This window comes from Leucopleurus acutus, assembly GCF_964270905.1.
Source record: "Leucopleurus acutus genome assembly, chromosome: 13".
Classification (NCBI taxonomy): domain Eukaryota; kingdom Metazoa; phylum Chordata; class Mammalia; order Artiodactyla; family Delphinidae; genus Leucopleurus; species Leucopleurus acutus.
In genome coordinates this window covers 46,793,762-46,819,518 of record NC_139155.1, presented here as the reverse complement: position 1 = coordinate 46,819,518, position 25,757 = coordinate 46,793,762, and the positions used below count along the sequence as shown (strand labels likewise).

The 25,757-nt window shown below is 41.3% G+C and overlaps 1 protein-coding gene across 2 annotated transcripts in view; it reads right to left on the bottom strand.

The window, feature by feature from the left end:
• CDH2 (cadherin 2) overlaps positions 1–25,757 on the bottom strand; it is a 215,007-nt gene that overhangs the window by 17,242 nt on the left and 172,008 nt on the right. For both annotated transcript variants that reach the window (XM_082852826.1, XM_082852827.1), the window contains 7 exons: positions 25,087–25,224; positions 24,225–24,410; positions 21,346–21,599; positions 19,783–19,925; positions 16,694–16,927; positions 16,160–16,393; positions 14,062–14,201 (listed from right to left, as the gene is read on the bottom strand). In XM_082852826.1, the coding sequence (XP_082708952.1) occupies positions 14,062–14,201; positions 16,160–16,393; positions 16,694–16,927; positions 19,783–19,925; positions 21,346–21,599; positions 24,225–24,410; positions 25,087–25,224 (1,329 nt within the window). The remainder of the gene's footprint in view (positions 1–14,061; positions 14,202–16,159; positions 16,394–16,693; positions 16,928–19,782; positions 19,926–21,345; positions 21,600–24,224; positions 24,411–25,086; positions 25,225–25,757) is intronic.

The following is a 25,757-nucleotide window of genomic DNA, read 5'->3' as shown; positions in this document are numbered from 1 at the left end:
AATTAATTTTTTTGCGGTACGTGGGCCTCTCACTGTTGTGGCCTCTCCTGTTGCGGAGCACAGGCTCCGGACGCGCAGGCTCAGCAGCCATGGCTCACGGGCCCAGCCGCTCCGCGGCATGCGGGATCTTCCCAGACCGGGGCACAAACCCGCGTCCCCTGCATCGGCAGGCGGACTCTCAACCACTGTGCCACCAGGGAAGCCCCAATTACGTCTGTTTTATAGAGCGATGAAAATATTCATTTACCGTTTCATGAGTATCCAAAGAGAGCTTACTGGGTGCCTGATGCCATTTTTAGCTCTGAGAGTGTGAAAGAAGGAAACCAGCCTTTACCTGGTGCCCATCATCTGTCAGGAGTTACCTCAGGTGCCTCCTTATGTGATATCTCAGACGCTCCAAGCACAATCCTGCCAAGAGAGTGCTGTTCTATCCCATTGATTCCCGTAACTCAGAGAGGTTAATGATTTGCCCAAGATCATGGACTCAGTTAAACAGTGTGGAAGGAGCAAACAGAGACCACCAGAGCAAGCAAAATAACAACTAAAAAAAGCTGTATCTTCATATATAGAGAACAGACCTGTGGCTGTCGAGGGCGGGGCGGGGTGAGGGAGGGAAGGACTGGAAGTTTGGGATTAGCAGATGCAAACTATTACATATGAGACGGAAAAACAACAAGGTCCTACTGTATAGCACAGGGAACTACATTCAATATCCTGTGATAAACCATAATGGAAAAGAATATGAAAAACAATATATATTTGTACACCTGAGTCACTTTGCTGTCCAGGAGAAATTAAACACAACATTCTAAACCAACTATTCTTCAAAAAAAAGGCTGTACCTTGTTGCCTGGGCCAGTGAAGAAAGGGACAGAAGAGTTTGCTGAAGGGGGGAAAATGAGGGGCTTTAAGAGCCAGAAGGGAAGTTCAAGGTGGTTATGCTAACTAGGCCGTGGAATCCAGGACTCTGGTCTGCGCACAGCCGGTTAAAGCCTCACTGACTTTCAGTCAGAAAGGAGTCTTCACTTGGGTCCAACAACAGTCTGTCACGTGAGGGAGGGGGAGGGCTCTCAAAGTTCCTGGTCCTTTCTCAGCCTCCACCGGGGAGAACCAGGGATGGAACACAAGAGCCAGTTTGGCTGGTTGGTACAAGTGGAAAATGTTCCTTTTACAGTAGCAAAGGCAAGTAACTTTCAAATTCCCACATAGATAAGGTAAATATTTTTAATGTTTCAAGACTGAGTGAGAGAAATAAAAATACTAACATGAAAGTAAATGGACAAAATTCTCAAGGGGAAAAAAAAAAGGTACCCGATACCTTTTACTTTTTCTTGCCTGTGGCAAAGGTAAGAAACCCTTCAGTCAGCCACAAAAAGGAATGGAAGATGGAAAAGGAGAACATTATTACCTCACCCTATATAGCTCCTGGCATTAAAATAATTGAATAAAATAACGATAAGGTGTCAACACATTACTATACAGCCGCTGACAGCTAAGTTGAATACACTTGCAAGCTTTATGTAAATTACATTACAACCTGATTTTCTTCCCCAGTGAGGTGTAGTTACGATGGTAGCTATTTACACAGGGGAATTGATGTGGAAAACGAGGTTGACTCTAGGGATTACGAAAGCCCCCAAAACAAAAGATTTGCTAACAGCTTTTCTGGTTTAAATCATACGCCTAATAGAAATAAAGTAACTTGGAGACTTAATATATAGACGAAGGTCCCCCATTCTCTGTTTTCATCTCACTGGAGAGCCACTTTACCACTCCCCACAGTGGGAGGGAGGTGAGTCTCCATTAAACACATTCATGGCTTCTGCTTCCGTGGTTTACCGTTCATGCTGCCCTGTCACAGCTTCTTTTAAAATTCTGTTTTCGAGAATAAGCACATTCTTTGGTGCAAAATTGTGGTTCTGCTTCAGAAACTGGCACTGTTGAAATTTTATCACAACTTATTTCCCATTGTAAAATTATGGCACGTTTTTCTGGAAACACATGCAGCAAATACAATGCAATTCAATTTGATTCAACAAAGACTTTCTGAAGAGTCTCTTGGGCCACAGACTCGGTTACTGACCTCATAGAGCTTTTAGTCTAGTGTCTTTTAAAAGGACACATTTAAAGCTAATATAAATTTAACATAATAGATAAAACTATTACAAAAATTTGGAAAATGAAGGTGTAAGGAGCTGTGAAAGAGGTGTTGCTGAAAGAAATAAGGATGTGGATACACAAAGCATTTCTAGCAGAGTAACAGGGGCTTCAGAAAGACGATATGCTTCTCTCAAAATGTAAGATTTATTTTTTACCCTGATGTTTGTAATTTCCCATTCTTTCCATGTCATTCAGTTACTGCCTTATAAACATGGACATGTTTTTTTAACCCTTTCAAGCACTGTCTTGGGAGACAAAAAGTATAGCTTTCTGAATGCATCTTCAGTAATACATTCTCACCCCAAGCCCCAACTTCTCCTTACGTAAAACAAAAATGTCACCACTCTGAAAAGGTCAAGCTCATTCTGTCTTAGCGTGACCTATTATTCTACCTTGGAGGAAATCTAAAGATAGGTAATAAAGGAATGGCAGTATTTGGTTGGGAATATGGTGACGGCATCAAAATCCTTCACTCATTTATGTCACATTGTTTTGGAATTTCCTAAAGAGATATAGTCTTTGTTTTAAGATAAATTTACAAATGAAATCAATACAGAAAAGGGAGTACAGTATTGTGATTTAAAAAAATGGATTCTGAAATCAGAGCATCTGGATTCAAATCCCGGCTCTACCCTATCTATCTGGGTGACCTTGGGCAGATTACATACACTTCCTGTGCTAACCTTCAGAGTATTCAACCTTTGGACAAAAGAGTGAATGAAGACTTCATTAATGGAAAGACGTCTATAGCAGGGATCAACTTTTCCTGTAAGACCTGATAGTAAATATTTCAGGGTTTTTGGGCCATCGAGTCTCTGTCAAAATACCTCAACTCTGCTGCTGCTGTGTCATAGTAGCTATAGGCAGTACGTAAGCTGTGGACATGGCGCAAGGCCACACAAAACGGAATTTTTATAAAGTTCCAATACAACTTTATAGAAATAGGCAACTGGTAGATCTGGACAACTGGTAGAAGTCTGGCATATATCACTTAGTATCCTAGCTTTTTTTTACATCCTGGTAACACATACTTGGCATACAAATCTTTATCTCTGTATTGCTGGGTAACTTTCCATTCCTCTAAAACTAAATGTAATAAACTTAAAATCAGTCAGGAAGAATAAACATTAAGATGAATTACATAAAATATTGTGTTAATTTATGTGAAGTGATCAGGATAGTAAATAAAATTCACATGCAGATCAAGTGCACATTAAAAATATTGAATGCCCAATAGGGAATGGGTACCAACCAGTTCAGACCATATGTTGTCTGTAGCCTACCAGTGAGTCACCTGGCCATGAGGGTTTTTGAAAACAGCATGAAAAAAAGGGATGGCAGTGTGCTAACCCAAATTCCTGGTGAAACTTTCCTTTTGTGAAATCAGTGTCACTCTTTCAATAGCTAATATATACTGGAGTTTGCAGGTGGGTATAAATGCATGAACAACTTGGGAACATATTTACAAGAGTGTGCTTTGGCCAGCAATGAAAATGTTGAAAGTGGTCTCCACAGCTATGTCCAGAGTCAGCCATCTGTTAGCTTGTTTATAAAGCAGAATGATTTTGTAAAGCAGTTATTTCAAAGAATCAAATATACCAGTTTCATTCTCTGCTTGAGTCAGAGGGTCAGGCTTGGTTGCCCACACTGGGGCTGGTTCCTGAGATTGGTGGGTAATCTTTAGAGACCGTCTTGGCTCAAGCAGAGATCCCTGGTCTCAGGGAAGTGGCTGGTTTGGTCTCCAGGTGCTTTCTTGTACCTGTGTCTCATCCTTCTGTCTAGGTATCCAGCGTGGATTTTAGATTTTAGTACCTGTTGCCCAGATTGTATCTCAGGTCTTTTAATAACTTGGCTGCTCAAATTGCTTTTCCAAGCTTCTACACTTGTCAGTGTCAAAATGTGCTCAATTTTGCAAGCCATGCTTAACGAATTAATTGGGTCTTACCCTTTGCCTGTTTTAAAGCCAGATTACCGGTGGTCATCTAATAAACTGAGGCTAAGCGCCCAGCCTCACTGTTTCTACAGAGTAACACCTGCCTGCCATAGACAAGCAAGAGTAAATAAAACGTCTTTCATGTGACCTCCATCCCGGTGCATAAGAGCTGGGCCTCTCAAGTCACGTGGACCTGGGTTTGAAAACTGGACTAATGGCAATATCTACTGCATAGGGTTGTTGGGATTATAAAAGATTATAAAAAGACACGTGAACTGAGAGCAGAGCCCAGTGCCTGACACAGGACAAGTATGTAATGAAACACCGGCATTTATGAATCTGATCATTTCCTGAAGCCATCATAGATTTCAAAAAATGAAAGTGAAGTTATCAGGCTGTAATGGTTCAATTAACCCTGTAGAAAGACTTGCAAACTAAGAGATTCTGGAAGAGGGCCCAATGCACAAACATTCTATGAGTGCCTGCGAGGTGCCAATTGTCCTAGATGCTGGAAGAAAAAAATGAATGTGACAAGTCCCTGCTCTCAGGGCCTTTAAGGTCAGGACCAGGGCTGCACACAAGATCTCAAAATAGAGGCAGACATGGGATATGCTGTGGGAGCACGCAGCAGAGACACCTGATTCAGCCTGCGACCCTGAGAGATGTCCTGAGATGGAATCTTGGGGGCTGAACAGAGTCAGGTAGGGCAAGACTGTGGACTAAGCCATAAAAGTGTGAAATAGCGTGAGACAGGTTAGATGTATAGGAAGTTCAATTCTACTGCAGTTTAAAATGCAAGGTGGAGGATCAATGGGAGGTAAAGTGAGTCATCAACCCGCAGAGTCCCCCTTCCTCAAAGCCAAACCCTGGGTCACAGGAACTGTGGGTTCCTTCCCCAGCTCAGGCACTTCAATTCTGCTAAATGTGCTTTCTGAGTCATGGAGATGCTGGGGATCTGATCTACTGAAATACTGAGACTAATTTCTAGAAATCGCGTAAGACATTAATTTCACTGAAAAAAGAAAAAAAGCCAGTTGACACTCATACAGCAATCACATCTGGATCTTTTGGGCTTTGGAATCCCTGCCCACTAAAAAGAGCTCCTGGCATGACTCCTTTTATCCTTAACTACGTGATTCCTTTCACGTGCAAGTGCTGGGCCTCGATCAAGAAGACTTTAGTATCCCCGGGGCGCAGGGGCAGTGCTCCCCAGGTGGGGGACAGCTGCTCTCCCTGGATTTAGGTGAGCCTGACACACAGTGTCCCATCTTCCTGCTGGACCTCCTGTGTCTCCTCCGTGTCCAGGGACCCACTTCTTTCTGACACATCCGGATGGGTCAGATCGATGCTCTTGATCTAGCTGTGGGTAGTTACTGTGAGAAAGCATGTTCTCACAGAACCTCAGAAAGATTCTCTAAACTCAGGTACCTAACCAGGGTGGCTAGAGCCTTCCAGCTGGTCACCAAACCCATTTATTCTTCTCTCAAGGCAGGAGTGGAAGTGATGTGTCTCATTTCCAGGCCTGGCCCATGAAAATCTCCCACAAATCATCCTTCCTGCCCTTCAGTCACCCAGTGACACATGTATGTATGGCTAGGGTGACCTTGGAAGCCACATGTGGAAGATGGGGGAGTCACTGGCGCTCTGAGTGACTGCGTGGAATGGCACGAACTTTCTCTCTCCATTCCAAACTCCCATGACTCGAAACCCAATTACGGCCAAGTAAGCAAGAAATAAACTTCAATGAGGCTTAGGTCACTGAAATCTTGGAGCTTGTTAGAGCAGCTAGCCTATTTTAACTAAGAGATCTGCCTAAATATATTTGTGGCTAATTCTCTTTCTTTCTTTCTCTTTTTCAAAAACCAGTACTACAGGAAACTATCCCATGGTTTCAGAGCACTGTAGTACCTCCTTCCCATAGGAATTTGGTTGTGTTCATCCAAAGCATAATAATTATTATATAATTGACTCAGAGTCTGCAAAAAGGGGTATCTCCAAAGGATAAGCTGATAACATAAATCCATAAAGCTGGCCTGGTATGGAAAAAAGGAAACCAACAATTACTGGAACGCGTTTGCTGCTTAAAGAAGACGTCTCTGTTTAGTTTCCAACAATCACTGCCACGTCAGGATGCAGGCCATCTTTCCATTTTTTGAGAGGACAGGAAGAGCCAGAATTCTTTTATGTGAATTTTTGTCGGTTTTTAAAGTCTGCCAGCTGAACAAAACACAGCTGTGGGCTTTTCATGAACAGACCCCCTGTGTCTGAACTGTGACTTTCAAGTGATCCAGAATCCAGCTTTCTGACACGGCCCCGAACCATCAGGGCTGGTAGCAGGTACCTTCTCAGAGAGCTCAGAACCATCTCTAGTGCAAAAGAAACTAGCCCAGAGCATGTCTCTAAGACTTCAGGACCCAAGTTTGGGCATTCTGAGAGTCCCCATCGGCCTGGAGTGTGAAGCCTGCTGAGCCCAAGAGGTGCTGGGCCTTGGGGCAAGAGACTGAGAGCAAACAGCTTATTAGCCAATTGTGAGGCTCTGCTCAACAGCAGCAGTAGGTATGGGAATTCAGAGTGGTACCCAGTGGATAACAAGGGCTGAGAATCCAAGAGTGACCCAGAGAGCGGCGTCTTCATGCAGCTCTTCACACTTTCCGTCCGGATCAGCTCTGACCAGCGTCAGCGTTAATCTCAAATGAGTTGACTCTGCTTGTGCAGATGACAAGCCTGCTCCCTTACTGCTACCCTTGTTCCCCTGAACCACCAGCTGTGGTCCTAAGGCTCCCAGCATCCACTGACTGTCACTAGAAACTTCTGAACGTGCGTGGCAGCACCTTCTTCCATAGACCCAGAGCCCCCAGACAGCCCAAGGCCTCGGGAACGGAAAATCTTCCCAAGTTAAATTTAAAGAGCAGAGAAAACTACTGTAGTAGTTTTCATTCACCCGGAGCCTACTTCAAGAAGGGAACGGCCTTCTTCCGATAAATTCAGATGACGTTGTGAAAGGCACTGTTTTCGTTGCCAGGCTGAGTTTCAGCTTTGGCAAGGAAGGTACGGTCTTCTTTGGGCTCAGGCCTACTGGGATTTAATCCCCACCTTCACTACTTTCTAACAGTGGGGACCTTCTTTGCTGGACTGGGGGAGGGTCAAATGAAATTACGGATATAAGCACTTAGTACAGGTATTCAGTACCGTGCCTAATACGTCGGTTACCACACACACCCTGCACCCCCCCCAACAATAGCTTCTGCTGTTATTATGGAGAATGAAGCTGTATCATGTCAAGAGACTTAGGCAGAGGTTGTTTAAAGACAGCACTAGTGAGTATTACAAACATAACACACATTCAGTATATGTCTGTTTAATGTAACAGTAATCGTAATTAAGTCTAAGATTTAGAGAGCAGGAAGCTAACAGTTTCTGTTTCCCATCCTGGGGCTAAAAGGGGATGGGTTCCAGGAGAAGTGAACTATCAGGTGGTTCCATTGTACATTCACCCGTATTTTATTAGTGATTCTGATATGGAAGGAACCAGATACAAAGATCGTGAAAAGGGAGCCAGTGTCTGCAATCAGCTCCACTGACCAAAAGGGCACTGAAGGACATTTACTAATGAGGATAATTAAACATGACTCGATAAACACCCAAAGCCCCCCTGATCACGGCAGTGAAGCAGATAAAGAAGGGACCTCACCCTCTCAAAAGAGACTGGGCATTATACTGAGTCGGTCCAACTGCCAACAGCGCTGTGAGGGAATAATGGTTGTGTTCAGAACACATCTAATGCCAGTTTCAGAAACGGGCCCAACCTAGTCACATGACAATGGAAACCAGAGCAGAATATCCACACGCACCGAGACAAGTCTACTGTCCACAAGACAAGAGAAAAGATACGGAGGTGTTTTTTTGGTCTGTTTGTTTTGTTTTTCTTTTCTTAGGATCTATAGTTTTAGCTATTTTGTTAAAGAAACTAGCAACGTGTGTTTTGGCACAGAACTTAAACAGAGATGCTAATCAACAGCAGGGAAGATAAAGGCTCCCTTGTAAAGGACTGGTTTGCTTTGTTTTCTTTCTAATCAGTTAGCTCCTTAAGAACACTTCCTCTGGGCGGGAAGAATAAGAATTTTGGCTAAGCCAGCTTTAGGCTAGGCATCGTAGCCTCCTGGCAACAGCTGCTGCAGACCTGCCTTTGCCTGTGGCCACAAGCCTCCACCAACTAGCTAAACTGACCTCTGAGGTCTACCCATCTTTGAAAGCTGATGATTCTGAAAGACTGTCTGGTGGAGACGTCCGGCGGACCACAGCCTGATCATGACAAGCTGTCTGCTTCCTGTGGCACAGTCTCCAACCACATCTGGAGGTAACACCCATGCTCTGTAAAATACCTGCTACGTGTAATAAAAATCGACCAAAACTTGTCTAGAATGTAACGTGGCACCAGTTCCATTTCCGAGGCTCACTCTTGTAAAAACATAATGTCTTCAAAAAAAAAACAATAAAAAATATGAGCCAAAGTCTGTTGCCAAAAAGGCTTAATGCATGCTTCAAAGAAATAGAATTTCTAACAGGGAGCCACATGTGAATTATGGATAATAGTATACAGTATACTTCACAAAACGGAACTTGTCAGGAACCGGCTATGACTTTAAGATTAAAAAGCAATGGCATCTTGTTTAGAACATGGAGAAGCATTTGGCATAAATTCACTTAGAAAGTAAGAGTATTAAATAAAGTGTTTCTTTTTCTTAAGGAAAAAAAGTAAATGATAAAATCCATCCAAAACTTTAAAATAGAAATCTTGATGAATTCTATTGGAGAAAATATCCTAACAGATAGGGAGATATATTAGAAAGCTCTAGTAATGAAAACAGCATGGTATTGGCCTAAGAATAGACAAATAGGACAACTAGTACAGCACAGAGCATCTGGAAGCCACCCCACAGGTCCACACATATATAACCACCTGCTTTATGACAAACGAACCGCTTCAATGCAGTGGAGATGGGTTACCTTTTTAGTAAACAGTGCTGGATAGCCAGCTAGGAAGAAAACAAGAGACCCCTGATCTATATCTTTTTTTTTTTATTGGAGTATAATTGCTTTATAATGCTGTGTTAGTTTCTGCTGTACAATGAAGTGAATCAGCTATATGTATATCTATATCCCCTCCCTCTTGGACCTCCCTCCACCCCCATCCTACCCAACTAGGTCATCACAGAGCACCAAGCTGAGCTCCCTGTGCTATACAGCAGGTTCCCACTTGCTAGCTATTTCACACATGGTAGTGTATTTATGTCAAACCTAATCTCCCAATTTGTCCCACCCCCACCCCTCTGTGTCCATATGTCCGTTCTCTACGTCTGCTTCTCTATTCCTGCCCTGCAAATAGGTTCATCTGTACCATTTTTCTAGATTCCACAAATAGGCGTTAATATACGATATTTGTTTTTCTCTTTCTGGCTTACTTATACTACACGAATAATCCATTACAGATGGATCACAGACTTAATATAATAGGTAAAACCATAAAGCTTCAAGAAGGCAAGACTTTTTTGGGGGGGGGGCATTCGTTAACTCAGGGAGACAAAGTTTCCTTAAATAGGTATAAATGTACTAACCATAATGGAAAAAACTGATAAATTAGACTTCATTAAAATTAAAAACTTCTTTTCATCATAAGGTACCACTAAGAGAATAAAAAAGCAAGCTACAGAATAGAAGATATTTATAATACATTTATCTGACAAAGAACTGATAGCCATAGTATAGAAGGCCCTCCTACAAATCAATAAGAAAAAGACAAACAACCCAATAGAAAAGTAAACAAGTAAGCTGAACAGACACTTCACAGAGAAGATATCAAAAGGGCAAGGAAGTCAGTAGGAACATCCCAATTAAATCGTAATGAGGCATATACCACCAGAGTGGCTAAAATTTTGAAAGACTGAGAAAACCCAAGGGCTAGTGAGGATGCAGGGCAATGGGAAGTCTCGTATGCCGCTGTGGCCGGGGGAGTGTGAACTGGTACAATCACTTCGGAAAACTGGCAGGATTGTACTGAGGGCTGCACCTATATGCATATTCTAGGACCTAGAAATTCAGTCCCTGAGCACATACCAGCGCAAGTGTGCCAAAACACAGGCATAAGAACATTCATGGCAGTTTTAGTCATAATAACTCAGCTGGATCAACTCAAATGCCAAGTGTAGTAGGATGGATAAATAAAATGTGGTCAATTCTCACAACACAACAGTATTTGGCAATGACAAGAAATGAACTACTTCTAAATGTAGCATGGATGAATCTTACAGATAAAATATCGAGTAAAGGAAGCCAGGCAGGAAAAGTACCTACTGTATAACATCCATTTTTATAATAAAATCCAAAACCAGGTAATGCCCATCTATGATGATAGAAATAAAAAATACTAGTTACTTTTGACACAGGGCATACTGCCTGAAACACAGTGAGTTTCTGGGGTAATGGAAACAGGCTTTGTTGACATGAGTGATGATTATACTCTTAAACAGGGAGGAAGCCTTCTGCTTCTGGTTGGGATAGAGAAAAGCATGAGATTATCATTGACACTCTAATGCTAAGAACAAGCCAGGTATGTTACTAAATCACAGATTTCTGAGAACATAAGATAGCTAAAAACATAATGAGATCTAACTGAATGAAAATAAAGAAACCAGCAAGCCCTTTCTAGGAGAAAGAAGACCCATAACTGTTCTTATCCCCGGAGGAAGAGTGAGAAGAGTCATTCAACGGGAGAAGGACGGATCACCCTGACTCTGAAGGAAACTTTAGTGGCCATGAGTGGATATAGGCTTGATGAAGTCACATCCTTGGGGAGCCCGTACCTACCACCAGCTCCTTCCCATAGGCCTTTACCTAGCGCACAAAGTGGGGGTCCACCAAAGGGTGGGTGCAGGGCCACAGATCTGTCATACTAAGGAGGGAGTTTGGATTTGATAATTTCCAAAGAGCAGATGGGGTGTGCATCCAGAGACCGGACGCTCATGAGGAGGCCGCCGCAGGTCAGTGATGCTTCTGACCTAAGTGAAGGCAGTGGCCTGGATGATGGTGAAAGTGAGTGGATTTCATGAACCACTTTAGAGGCAGAGGAGACAGAACCTTCGGTGTAGGCTTCCTATGCTGCATATTTTATTCCGCTATTATGAGGTCCAAGTTAGAGTGAATAAAAAACCCATTATCTAATTTTGTCACAATTTTCTATAATGAGAACTGCAAATGGGAATCGTAACAGGATCAGAGAAGGGTGGGGGCTCTTGATCTAGACGGAACTGCCATCAAAGAACCAAGAGGCAACAGGAAGACGCCACAGGAAGACCAGCGCTATTTCAATAAAGAAACGAGCCACTGAGGTCAATCCATAGCAAGTTCCAGAAGAGTCTCTGGACTATCAAGAAAGTGGGTAGGAAGCGACACATTCGTGCCCAAGAGTTGATCTGGGAGCAGAGAAAATTTCCCGGGTCAGGTAAAGAAGAGGTTGAAGATCGATAACAATTTTAATAAATCTTGCAATAGGTAAGTTTTACCATTTGATCTCAAGCATCAATCTAAGTGGACACAGTCAGTAATGGAAGTTAAGTCTTTCCTAAAATAACTACAACAATAAAATTTCATTAAATAATTTCTTAAAGGAATTGGAAGGGAGGAGAAAAAGCCAGATCAGCTGACATCAAGTACCCTGGTCCAGACCCTCGGAAGCTGTGAAATATCTTGGTTCTTGATTCTAGGCAGCATTCAGTCATGACTGATGTCCTTCTAGTTGTTACTATTTTTACCAAAGCTTCACTGAGTTGGGTTTAGGTTTATGCCTAGAAAATTATGCACAATGACATGAAAAATAAAATGCTGAAAGAAGAAGATTTATGAGATAATGTGATCAGTATAATGTTTGCTGTTCTTGAACATAGCTCAGGAAAGTGAAAGGACAGATTAATGAGGGATTAAGCCAAACATGAATTTTAATATCCAAAGACATTTATAAGCAAGAAACCCTGGGGTATATTTATAGAGCCACTTTAATTAGTCAGTATTCAAAACAGCTTTACACATGAGTCAAGTTTTCAACAGATTTAAAATACACATCTCTTCTAAATGAGAGAATTGAGGTATTGTAAACCAAGCATGGAATCAGGAATTGGAAGATTCGGGCTTGAGTTCTGACTCTGACAGTTACAGACTTGGAGAGCAAATCACAAAACCTGTTCAAATGGAAAATGGAAAACTCTGATGGGCTGCCACAAAGATGAAACACAACAATGGGTGTGAATGTGCTTTGTAAAACAAAAAGCGATATATTATTTCCTCAAAGGAGTAAAGAAGAGAAAGAGAACATATGTTCAGAAATTTGCTTGAATTAATTTTTCAAGTTAACAGTCCTATCACTAATGTCTACGTATATACTCTGCAGACAGAGTATTTTGAATTTACTGGTAATGATCCCAGACCCAAGGATTCTGGGTTCTTTACCTGACTACTACCCCCAACACTTGCATTAGTATATGGAAGTGAGAGCTATCCAATGTATCTAAGAAATACCTCTCACAGTGATTGCTCATGGATTATACTCATACCTTCCAGATCATTTCAAAAGGGACTGTATATTGATAACTATATAGTTAGTTTAGGCTGTATCATCAGACAGACCTGGATTCAAATCCTACTTCTATCACTTCCTAGTTGTATGAATTTATAGACTCCAACAATCCCTATCTGTTTGCTAACACAAAAGTGGACATAGTCACAATACAGTACACAGCTTTCAAAGATTTAAAAGGTAACAGCATTTAATGTGCTTAGCAGAATGCCTGGTATGTAGTACAGACCTTGAAAGTGTTAGTTATAATGATATCTACAATGCTGCTTCCCAGCAGATAAAGTTCTTCATTTTCCACCTATTGGTCATTCCCATCCTCGAACAGGGATGCAGTTCCTTATGTACATACAGAAGCTCATGTTCTATAACCAGTCAGGAGCTCAACATTTATTAAGCAACTACTATAAGCCAGGCACCATGACAGACATCACGGGTACAGAGGTGAGCTAGATATTGTCTCTTACATTCTCAAGAATGTAAGACTCTTGGGAATTCCCTAGCGGTCCAGTGGTTAGGACTCAGCACTTTCCCTGCCAGGGCCCGGGTTCAATCCTTGGTTGGGGAACTAAGATCCCACAAGCCATGTGCGGAGTAGCCAAAAAGAAAAAAAAAGTAAGATTCTTGAGGGCAAATCTTTGTTGGCTCTGCCCACCTCTGTTTCCCCAATGATTAAAATAGTGCCTGGATTATTGAATGTGCTTGGTAAGTGTTTATGAAATGAATAGCTTGTGCTTTTTCTGCCATACTGATAAAAATCCAAATTCCAACATAGAAACTACTTTTACTTTTAGTTTGGATATGCAATGAAGAAAAACTGTAAAGAAAAACATTTTTATCAGTACGGATATAATTAGTATTAGGTGTAAATCCTGGGCTCCTTAAATCAATGTTAATGATCTTCTCACAAAATAAATACAATGACATTTGGCACTTTGGGAAAAAAAAATCAATAAGCAGCACAGGTTGGAAAGAATTCACCAAGTGTCTGAGAATGTGATAAAGGAAAAGAAACTTGATCCCATTCTTTTACTCTATGTATTAATATTTTCCCCACCACTTTAATTTTTTTTTTTTGGTTTGTTTGTTTGTTTGTTTGCGGTATGCAGGCCTCTCACTGTTGTGGCCTCTCCCGTTGCAGAGCACACGTGCAGGCTCAGTGGCCATGGCTCATGGGCCCAGCCGCTCTGCGGCACGTAGGATCTTCCCGGACCGGGGCATGAACCTGCGTCCCCTGCATTGGCAGGCGGACTCTCAACCACTGCGCCACCAGGGAAGCCCACCACTTTAATTTTAAGATGATAAAATTTCACTTAGAGATTTAAAGATTTAAAACATTGCTCACCTGGTCTTCTTCTCCTCCACCTTCTTCATCATATTTTAAAATATTATCTCTTACATCGTCTTCTGGATCAATTAAAAGTTGCTTGGCCTGGCGTTCCTTATCCCGACGTTTCATCCATACTACAAACATCAGAACGAGGACTAGGCAGCAGAGAGAGAGTAAAGACGTACAGTGTTGTAATTTTAAAAACTCGACCTGTCTAATCACTGTCTTCAACATTAAAAATTTATACTTATATGGCTGGAAAACTTGTAATGTGTCTTTTACTCTGTTACCTATTTCTGGCCTCACATGACCAGAGCCAAGACAAAGCAGAGGCCCTGAGCGCTAGGTTTAGAGTGTGAGGACCCGGGTTCTGCAAACTGGTGCCCTGTGAACTCACTGAGTGGACATCTGTCCTCAGTTTTACCATCTACAAATGGGGACAAAAACTATTTCTGTCTTTTACTTTGTCTTGCCAGAGGACAGGATACGCTTAATGTAATGGCTTGTAAATTTTAGAACAGCAAACAACAGTAAGTGAAACAGTCACTCGTTATTTAATTGCTGTTTCATTCCAGTTGGTCCGTCATCATTCTACTCCCCAAATCAGAGAGAAGGGCACTTGTCAAGGACAGGACGTGCTTGCCAAGATGCCTTTGGTAGTACATTAGACCTGGATCAGCGACTTGATCATGAGGAGTTTTGACTCCCAAGGGCCTGGGTCCTTCTACTGCACTATTGTGCTTTTCCCTTTCCTATTCCACTGCATGTTTCAGGTAAGAAGGCCAGGGGATTAGTTTGAGCACTGAAATAACATTAGGCGTTCATGCTTTACATTTCTGTGCCAGGATTAGAATCATAAATTTTCCAGTGCGTTGATGCTACAATCAGCATTGATTCGTTTTCCTTCAAAATGGCTTGAGTCACTTCTTCATGCCACAATCCATCAGCTCTAAGTCTTTCTTGATAAGGTTGGTGTATATGCCCCACGTTAGTTGAAACTGAAACATATCCTTAAGAGTACATCTAGTGCACATTCCTTCTAAAATCTGGGGCTATCAGTTTACATCCTGAAGCAAAAGATTTAATGACTCTATTTGAGCACATTTTTATTATTGGCCATAAAAGTAAATATCCTCCTTTTAAAGCCAGATACATGATCTCATTTGCCATTGTTCCAGGGCTAAATCCAGCAAGTGGATTATTAGTACAGCATGTAGGTTTCAAATTATAGTCAGAGTAGTCTCCACATAGGAAGTAAAAAATGCTTAGCCCTCTACAGTAATTGCTTAGAAAAAAAAGGGACAGCATTCTAAATTACTAGAACACTTGCAAATGGAGAAAACATAAAAGAAATGGCCAACACTTTCAAGAAAGTGATTGGTGCATGGCATGACCGCACAGTAAACTAAGTCCTGCTGCTATTCAACAATACAACACAGGGTCCAGGCAATTTATTCTTTTAACCTGCATGCTTACAAGTGGCTCCTGAAGTACTTCCCAGTGGTTAATTCCTTGCATTCCACTGAACCAAAGACTGCAAAGTATTTTAAAAAGGAGCAATTCCTTAATCTAGACTTGCTCTAAAGACAGACAGTTTATTGAGCTGTGCAATCATTTCTATTATCCAATGTGCTGTATGAAGTACAATCTCTCACTATTTTATGCAGCCCGTCGAAAACAAATACCTTGATCCTTGCATGACTAGAGCAGGTTGCTGACTGCACTTTATATGAAGGAAAGCAATACACTTATTTTGCTAAATCACCAACTACGTGCCATGAATTCAGACTCGAATCCTAAGAGAAGGGCTCCAACTGAGCACTGTCTAGTATTTTTCTATGAAAAGAGTTTGCTACAGCTCCCCAAGCGATCAGCATCAGAAAACTGCAAAAGGGCACAAAAGAGGTAGGCTGGCTGGGTTTGCTGCAAACATGTAAGTGCTTGCAAGGATGCTCAGGGCTTCTCTCATTCTGAAGTGGGCGTGGCTGCAAGAAAATGCTCAGAGGTGGAAGAGTGTTGTTAGGTTACGATGAAAGGCGACAATAAAAAGTTACTTCGCTAAACATCCTAGAAGCAACAAGAATTACACCTAAGAGACGAGGAAAGTACTCACTGAGCAGGATGATGATGCAAAGCAGGATTGCAATGATGGCGCCCGTGCCCAGCCCTGCGCCCACAATTCTATCCACATCTGTGCAGTCCCCGTTGGAGTCACACTGGCAAACCTTCACGCGAAGGATGGAAATATTTGACTTGGGAGGATTACCCGAATCTGTGATTATGATTGGAACTTCATATATCCCGGCTTCAAGAAATTTTATCTTTAAATTGAGCTGAGCAAAATCACCTATACAAAAAAGGGAAAAATACAGTCTGATAGTTCATACATTATACGATTCAAAAACACATGGCATTTTCCAGAACGTATTACTCCCGAATGGTACATATAAAGCAGTTTTCAACTATCCTGCACTGTCAAGTTTTTTTTTTTTTTTTGTCTTTAAGGGCTTCTAATATCTTATTTAAACTTTAAGTAGCTTTTAAAATACATTTAAGGGGAAGATAATAAAGCACTTAAAATTAACTTTTCATGCCAGGTCAAAGCCTCTCAACTGCACATATATTCAAATAATGAACCTGTTCTCACCATTAAGCCGAGTGATGGTCCAATTTCTCTTAATAGTCACTGGAGACAAAGGAAGATCAAAAGCAAATGGTCCAGCGTTTGGATCAATGTCATAGTCAAGTGCCGTGATGTTAATTGAATTGGGGTCCGGAGTTTCGCAAGTCTCTGCCTCTTGAGGTAGCACTTGAGGGGCATTGTCGTTAATATCAAGTAAATAGATCTGCAGCGTTCCTGTTCCACTCATAGGAGGGATTCCTTAAAAGGGAGAAAAAAAACCACAAACCGACGCTGAACAATTCTTTCCCTTGAGACTCACTTACGATGAAACTCTAAGTTTCCAGCCTGCTTGCCCCTATCACTGCGTAACCTTGGAAGAATGTAGTTGCCACAGCATCTCGGCAGACTGTTTTTGGTACAAGGCCACTTCATGCCTCTTTTGCAGGATGACCCTGTGCTGCCCCCGCTGGGGCTGCGGGCGCTGAGGGGCGGTAACAAGGCGCACGCGCACGCCCCTGGCCCGGCCAAGGGTGATCCGGCGCCCTCGCCGTCCTTACTCTGGGCCCCGTGCACATCGCGCTCCTCTAGGCACCGGGGATTGTAAGAGAAGCAGAACCCCGGGCTCATGATCTCATGGGCCCTACTCTTTGAGGGAGAACCAAGCCGTGTGCACAAAAGAACCCAAGAATGCTTTTCAAGCTCAGACACTGCTCTGAAATATCGAAACAGTCTACAGACAAGTGATACGGACCCACAGACCTCATCTTGGGGAGGAGCCCATGGAGAAGAGACATGGTATTCACTGGTCAACCAACTACCTCCTTGAGAAAGTATTAGGTTGCTCCCTATACGTTATTTCATTGTCATCCTACGAAGTAGGTTTAAACAGATGGGCACCGAAGTTGCTGTAAACTGGTCACGGTCACACCCTCTTAGAAGTGGTAGGGTTGCTAGTAAAGACTGGTCTGCCTGACCCCAAATCCATTCTCATTCCACTATAAAATGCGGTCTCTGTACTTATCACTTGTGAACATTTAGACTGGTGACTTGGACTCTGCTGTGTTATAAATATTTATAAATAAATATATAACAAATATATAAAATGTAATGAAAACATTATTATATAAACATTATATTAAATATATAAGACAATTACATTTAATTATATAATTGATATATATTATATAAATCTAATATAATAGAAATATAGGAATTTTCTAAACAAGGCTGAATATTGAAACCCAGAGGTTTAAGTGACCTGCCCAAGGTCATGAAACTAGGAAGGTGCACACGTACACTCCTCAGGAGGGGACAAGGAGAAATCTCCACGGACCTCTCTAAGGAGTACGGGTGGCTCTGAGAGCAGGGAGTTTAAGGTGGAGCGGTAGGATGGCTGTTCCCCATATTCTACTAGCACCAGAACCACTATGCTTCTTTGTAGTTTGAGTTAGTTTCACATTTATTATCACATTTAATATTATTTGACTGCCATAACAACTTCACAGAATAGCAAGCAGCAAAAACAACAATTAATAATGAAACAAAGGCACAGAGATTATAACAGCTTGTCCAATTATTAAGGAGCAGAAGCGGGGCTCTAAATCCAGTCTTGTGATTTAAAGTCAAGTGCATTTGCAAAGCATCACAGCTACACAGATTTAACTGCTCACTTCTCTCTTGTATCAAACACCCTTTCAAGTAGAAAACAATCCACCTTGGTGAATGAAAAATCTGGTTGTAACTCACAACCAACATATATACATATAATTTTATAGCTCTTTAAATCTCAACATAATGGTGCAAGATATATTACTTTAAGTTTCACTGTGGAGAAAGCTACCACTTACATATGGCGAGACAAGATACAACACACACGAATGCTGTGCTTTGATGTGAAATGGCAGAAGAGGTTCCTGCCAAGTTTCAATTCTAAATATTTGAACAGTAGGTCTCATATTAGAAAGTATAAGAAATATTGCTTTGGCCCTGTCACCTTGTAGATTTCTGACAGATAATGATCTCATTGAATCTTATTATACAGGATTTGGAAAGGTTCTTTGAAACTGTTCTTATCAAAAATGTTGATATGCAACGTTTTTCAAACTGCATATCTCGGCCACCAAATAGAAAAGCCTACTATTTTTATTAGATGCTAACATTCATAGTCCAACAGTAAAATGATTTTAAAAGATGGTCATGATTCAGTTTTAAAACTATTAACACGTATAGAAATGTTTATTTGAGTGTTTAGTTTGTGCCAGGCACTGTTTTAAAACCTTTACATGTATAAGCCTTGTTATCTTCCCCTGTACGCTATGAGTTATACACTGCTACCATTATCCCTATTTAACAGAAAAAGGAAATGGACAGATTTAAAACCTTGTTGCCAGTCCTGCAGTTAGAAAATGATAGAACTGGAGTCTGGACCCTGGGGGTCAGGTGGAACTTCAAAGCTTCACTCTTAAACCATGTCATATTGAGAGCTGAAACAAGTCCAACTCCACTTTAACGTGAGTCATTTTCATCTTACATATCTAAAAAAAAGTGCTTTCTATTAATATCAGCCATTTAGAATCCAGCAGAGACCCAGAAATAAAAAAGATGCTAAACTATATGTTTATGTTTTTCAAAACCAACACACTACAGCTCAAGTACTCAATTATTTCAATTTAGGCATGACATTTAGAGTTTCCTAGCCTGTGGCAGACTAGAGGTAGAGAATTAGAAAAAAATGCTAGATACAGACAAACTGATGGCAACAAACACATTGACTAGAAGAAATATAAAGACCACCTCAAAAACCACTGTGTCTGGGCCACTGAGGCATCAGGGTGCAGCAGGGCAGAAAAACCACAAAGGCTTGTGATCACAATACTAGGTGACCACGGAGGGTATAAGGACATTGGGAACATTCATTACAGAAGACAGGGAATGTATCACAGAAAGCCCAGTGGAAATGGAAAATAGAAATTGGGGCCTTAGAAGAATGAAGGTCAGTTTTCTAGACAATTGGGTTTTGTAGAAAACTTCATTTCCTGATGATGCATTTGTGATAACGCTCTACGCTCTTAACAACATCCAGGATAATAGAGTGACTATGTTTAATTACGTACCATTGTCAGAAGCAAGGAAAGTAGCGTTATATATATTATTTTTCACATTTGGAGATTCTCTGTCCAAAACAGCAATTGTAGTTATCTGCCCATTCACAGGATCTATTTTTAGCCAGTTGGCAGGATCAGATAATTTTGTGTATCTACAAAATGAAAGCACAATACATTTAATATTTTTGACATGACACTTAAAAAATAAAGCCTATTTTTCAGGTGTAGTCCCAGATGAAACCGGTGCGTTAACTTGCATTTTTGTAGATGATGGTTGGACATGCAGCCGTAACGCGGGAAAGAATTTCTGTGGCAGTGGTTTGGGGAGGTACATGAAGGTTGTGTGCTGTGTGGCCAGGCGCACAGGAAACATTGCATAGGTGTTCCAGGGGAAAGACCAGGAGCCCAGTCTCCCTACTGCAGTTTGGGGTTAAGGGGGATTTGACAGATCTGATTTTAAGCTGTTATCTAGTTCATAGGATAGCAACGGTGCAGAAAAAATAGCTCAAATATATCTTCTAAGCGAGCAGGAACCCTAATGTATAGGGCTGAAGAGAAATTTTCATAGAAGTTGAATTTTCTATCACAGAACACTCCTAAAATGTTTACCACCTTATCATGGTGGAGATGTGGTCACAGTGGGGAGGACCTCCCCCCGCCCACCAATTCCCATTCCTCCTAGGATCTCCCCACCTGGGCCAAGCCTCAGAACTACACCCTTCAAGGCAAGTCCCATGGTCTGAGCAGATTGATCTGTATCAGCTTAACCTCCTTTTTTATGTGGCGTGGGGATAAGCTTTTCAAGCTTGGGAAACCAATAGACAAATTGGAAAACATATCCTATGTTTTGAGAGGTAAAAATTTGCAGGAGTCCAGGATACCTATTCATTAGCTATTTCTCTATCTTGATTCCAATGTATAGAGAAATGAAGAAGATACGCAGTTATTCATCTGTTAGCAACAGTTCTGAAAGAAGTTAAATAAAATATGAGCTAATTTTAAAAATTACCATCACCAGCGATGGATAACAGTCATGTGTTGTATGCTCTGCCAACCATCTACTCCCTCATTAGGAAGGATAAACTAGACTTTGCTGAGGCTGGAAATCTTTACACATATGTTTTGGAAGTCCTATAACCACTGTACAGGTGAGGGATGAAGATAATTAGCTCTTATATCTTGGTGTTGGCATGAGTTTTCTTTTCTTCCTGATGTGTGGGGAAGAGGTAAATGTTATAAGCTTCTGAGACTCCCCTATTTACTCACAGGAGAAACTTTATGTGATGGTTGGCATAAAAGCACAGGCTAAATTATTACTAAAGATTTTCAAAAAGGAAAGAGGACAGGAGAAAAGAGGCTGAAAACTTATTTCTTTAAATAATACATGAGTAGATCCATCTTATATTTCCGATATAAGACACACATGGGTCCACTGAAGAAACTTCATCAAAGAATTAAAAATAATCTCGTAATAAGGAGTTTGCGTGCTAATGAAAATTTCTCACTCAGATGGCGAATAGATTTTGTGCACAGCATAGAACAGAACGTAAATTACAAAATGGCATTTGATACCTAATATTTTGCTGCATATATCGATCTGGGTCCTGAGCAGTGAACGTTGTTAACATGGTACCGGCGTGAAGACCTTCCTCTTGGCGAATGATCTTAGGATTTGGGGCAAAATAAGGGTTTTCATTCACATCAATAACTGTGACAGACACAGTTGCAGTTGACTGAGGTGGGTGCTGAATACCCTTGGCTAATGGCACTTGATTTTCTGCAGCGACAGTAAGGACATACATCCTATTTGTTTCAAAGTCGATTGGCTGGAAAAAGAAAAAATAATTTTTTTTAAAGGAGAAACCGTATTTTTGCAGGAAATAAGAATATTTGCATTCTGCAGTTTATCCTTCTAGCAACTCCATTTCTAAAACATTAATTTTTCATTCACTACACCGTAGGTTCCTCTCAAATTTCTGGAAAATATGCATTAGCATGGCCATTGACTGAAACATTTATCGCAATTTAACCTACTTATGTAAGATATTTATATATCTTGGGCATTTCACAGATTTATGTTCACAAAATAATGCGTATTACTATTGCACGCTGTATTTATTTAGCTACATCTAACAACTGAGTTATTCTTAAGAACAGCACTGTTGACCAAAAATAAAAAAAAATACTAAATAATCTGGGATCAAGTGAGAACATGATGATGTCGACTGTGCTCTCAAACACTGGTACAAAGACTGCTCCTCACCCGGGAAAGCTTTCACCAGTCTGTGGCCAACAAAGTGGACAAAAGTGGACAAAACAAAAACTGGAAAATGTGATTTTTTTCCCTCATAAAGCTAAACTTACTCTATTTAAAAGTATCATTCATAATTTGAAGTATACATTTTAGAGTACACACACATATACACCTTAAATAAACAATAGTGTTTGTAGGTAGAAGGATTTTTATTTCCTCCTTAGTTAGCAAACTAAAACCTTTATTTTTTCTGGCTGTTTTCCAGAATAATTTTGGGGATTTTACTGGTCTGTACAAATCCCAAATCTAAGAATGCCACTCTAGATAAAGGCAATGAGCAAATAACCTTAATGTAAATATTAACTTCCAGAGTTCCACTGAATCCCATTGTCAATAGAAAAGTTACCAGGAGTCAAGGGACCAGACTGGACTTTCCCTCTTAATTTCCCTGACCATCTTCTAGCTGAGGTGCAGGTAAGCATTACTGTGCATAACAGTATGAAAAAAAGAGCTTGGAGAGCTCTCGTGCCATCCTGGAGAGTCTAAGAAGGACCAAGGGCAGCAGCTACGAGGAAGCCACAATATTAGCACAGACCACACCAGTTTCTTCACCTAGACCACCTCCTCAACTCTTCAGAGTTTCTTCCCTCTCACTCTACAATCCCCAGTTCAACTTCCCTTTCTGAATTATTTTCAACAAGACGGCAAAGAAGCCAAGAAAGAAGACAATTCTTTTGAGTAAGCGCATTAGCTCCATGAAACATCCCTGACAACATTTACTTTTGCTAAGACCTTTAATGGGTATTAAGCTTATTTATCCCACAGAACAACATTGAGACTTAGGTACCAGTTATCTCCTCACTGTCTGTGTAAGAACCTGAGGCTTAAAAAACCTGCCATGTTGTCTCCACTACAAAGGGCAGAGCTGGGATTCGAACCCAGAGGGGTGGCACTGTCACTCACTATGCTGTGTTCAGAGAATTTCCCACTCCCACCTCAAGGGGGAGATTACCGTTCTACTCACGCACATATAACATTCTTGGCAACGGAGCCCTTGGTACACCTTTCTCTGTAAGACCAACATTCAGGTTCCCTTACGAATCAAGAATGTTGGGATGTGAGGCAAAGAAGCAGCTCTCTTCCCTGGATGGCTAAAAAGAGATGATCGCTTCAAAGAGCTCTTCCATCTGTTAGTACCGTCTATTTGTTACCCTTGAAGTTAACATCCCTTTTACTTCCGGCACTCAGCTTTATTTTTTTTTGACAATTAAGGATCAGAAGGACCAATTTCTTAAAGTCTTGAAAATAGCACTTAAAAACAGCAATGTAGGGACTTCCCTGGTGGCACAGTGGTTGACCTCCGCCTGCCAATGCAGGGGACGCGGGCTCGAGCCCTGGTCTGGGAAGATCCCACATGCCGCAGAGCAACTAAGCCCGTGCACAACTACTGAGCCTGTGCTCTAGAGCCCGCGAGCCACAACTGCTGGGGCCAGTGCGCCTGGAGCCCGTGCTCCACGATGGGGGACGCCACCGTAACGAGAAGCCCGCGTGCCATGGCAGGGAGTGGCCCCCGCTCACCGCAACTGGAGAAAGCCCACGTGCAGCAACAAAGACCCAACGCAGCGAAAATTAAATAAAAAATTTAAAAAGTTAAAAAAAAAAAACCAAAAGGAAATGCAAGCTAATACTTAAAAAAAAAAAAAAGAAAAAAAACAGCAATGTAAATTCGAAACCTTTTAAGAGCGTAGGCCCTCTCCTTGCCTACACTCACCCTGTATTACGTCTGTGATATTTTCTGGTTTGTCCCCTGAGCCAATACTCTAATAGCAACCTGTAGACATAAGAATAGTACGTGTGGGGCATCCTTCTTAATAGCTATCAATTGGCCATCAAAAATCCATGATGTAACATATCACTAACATATCCATGGCACTGACAGCACTGTTGAGGGCTGTCCTGTCTTCACTGTTAAAACTCCCCGATGACTGAAACACAATCATATTCCAGGGATAAAGTGAGACTATCTATGTTGGCCTCGGCATAAGTGAAAAATAACAAACGTGGCTCCTCCAAATACATTAACTCAGATTCAGAGACGTTCAAAAGAAAAAAGTCCTGAGATTCAATAACAAACTAAGGGGTAGGTGGCATATATGGGTTGCTGCAGAGCGGCCATCAGAGAGACCATCGCACTTACTTTTACTACGGTGACTAAGCCGTCGTTACTGTTGGGGTCGGTCTGAATGGCGAAGCGCCCGGCGGGGTCCCCACCGCTGATTCTGTAGACGGCGTTCCAGGCTGGCGTGTGGGGCTGATCCTTGTCTGTCACCGTTAGATTAGCAACTATGATATCTACCCTGTTTTCAGGGACTTCGCCATAGAACTATAAGAAAAGACAAAGCTCAGTCAGAGGAGCGACAGGCACGGCTGAAGGACAGTGTGTCTTGACGACCACACTGCCCTGATGTTACCACCCCATTACATCTTTATCATCCACACTAAACGAGGAGATCAGTAATGCAGGTAATCACAGCATTTATGTTTGACTTTAAAAATACTATAACTTTTTTCGGCCCTCAAATTTTTGTTTTGAAATTATGTTACAGTTTCATTAATATTAAATTGGCGTCCTTCGGTGAGTATCTGGGTGGGGGGGAGTGGGCAGGAGTCAAGGACTTGTCTGAAGAAAATCATTTTACTCAAGAGATCATAATGATATGCTGACAAAGTAGCATCTATCAGTCACGTGGTTCGTGCAACTGAAGATATTTATAAATATTTTGTTATAACAGCATAAAGTCTCCTTAGGGCATTTCTTCCAGGCAGCATGTTTTAACAGCTTTATCAGTGGACTTGGAGAGAACGACAAAACAAATGACTTCGGTGCCTTATTTAAAACCCTGGTGTAAGTGACAGGAAACTTAGGAGTCAGTAGCCATTCTACAATGAGAAGAATGAAGCAAGTTCCAGCTCTGTTTTAACGCATTTATTATTCATGACAAAACTCCTCAGTAATGGACCGCAGGCCTAGACTTCCGTGAGTGACAGTCTGTACTTACTGTCATGGCTGTAAACTCTGGAGGATTGTCATTGACATCTGTCACCGTGATGACAGCCGTGGCTGTGTTTGAAAGGCCATATGTGGGATTGCCTTCCATGTCTGTAGCTTGAATTATTAACGTATACTGTTGCACTTTCTAAAAAGACATAAAGATAACAACTTAAATGCAACGAATTCCTCAAGAAGACGTAACAGTTGTTCTGTAAACGGCTCTTAATTACACACGGAAAGCACAGCATTAGTCACCCTGATTAACAGGACTCAAAATTTCCCAAGTGGAGTTTACTTTAACTTGTGAAGCACAGGTCTGGTCCTTGTCTAGAGAGATTTAACTATATGTTTTCGCCTCTACTGGCGGAAAGGAAAGCGTGGCAGATGTGTGAAATTCACTGCGAAGCTGAAACTTCCATCTGGTCTCAACCTTTCTTTTTCTTCTGAACTTCACAACATTGTCATCAAGCATTCAAGTCATGTGGTTTGTATTTACTTTCTCAGACATTAATTTCTACTCGGTTTAGGATACTGAAAACAATAAAGAAACTTGAGAGAGAAGAAAGCATATATAATTCATAAAGTATATATGCTTTCCTTTTATATATCCTTAAAGATGTTCCTTCTATTATGCCAAGGTTGATACAGTAATTTTCTCCGAATTTCCATTAGTGTATA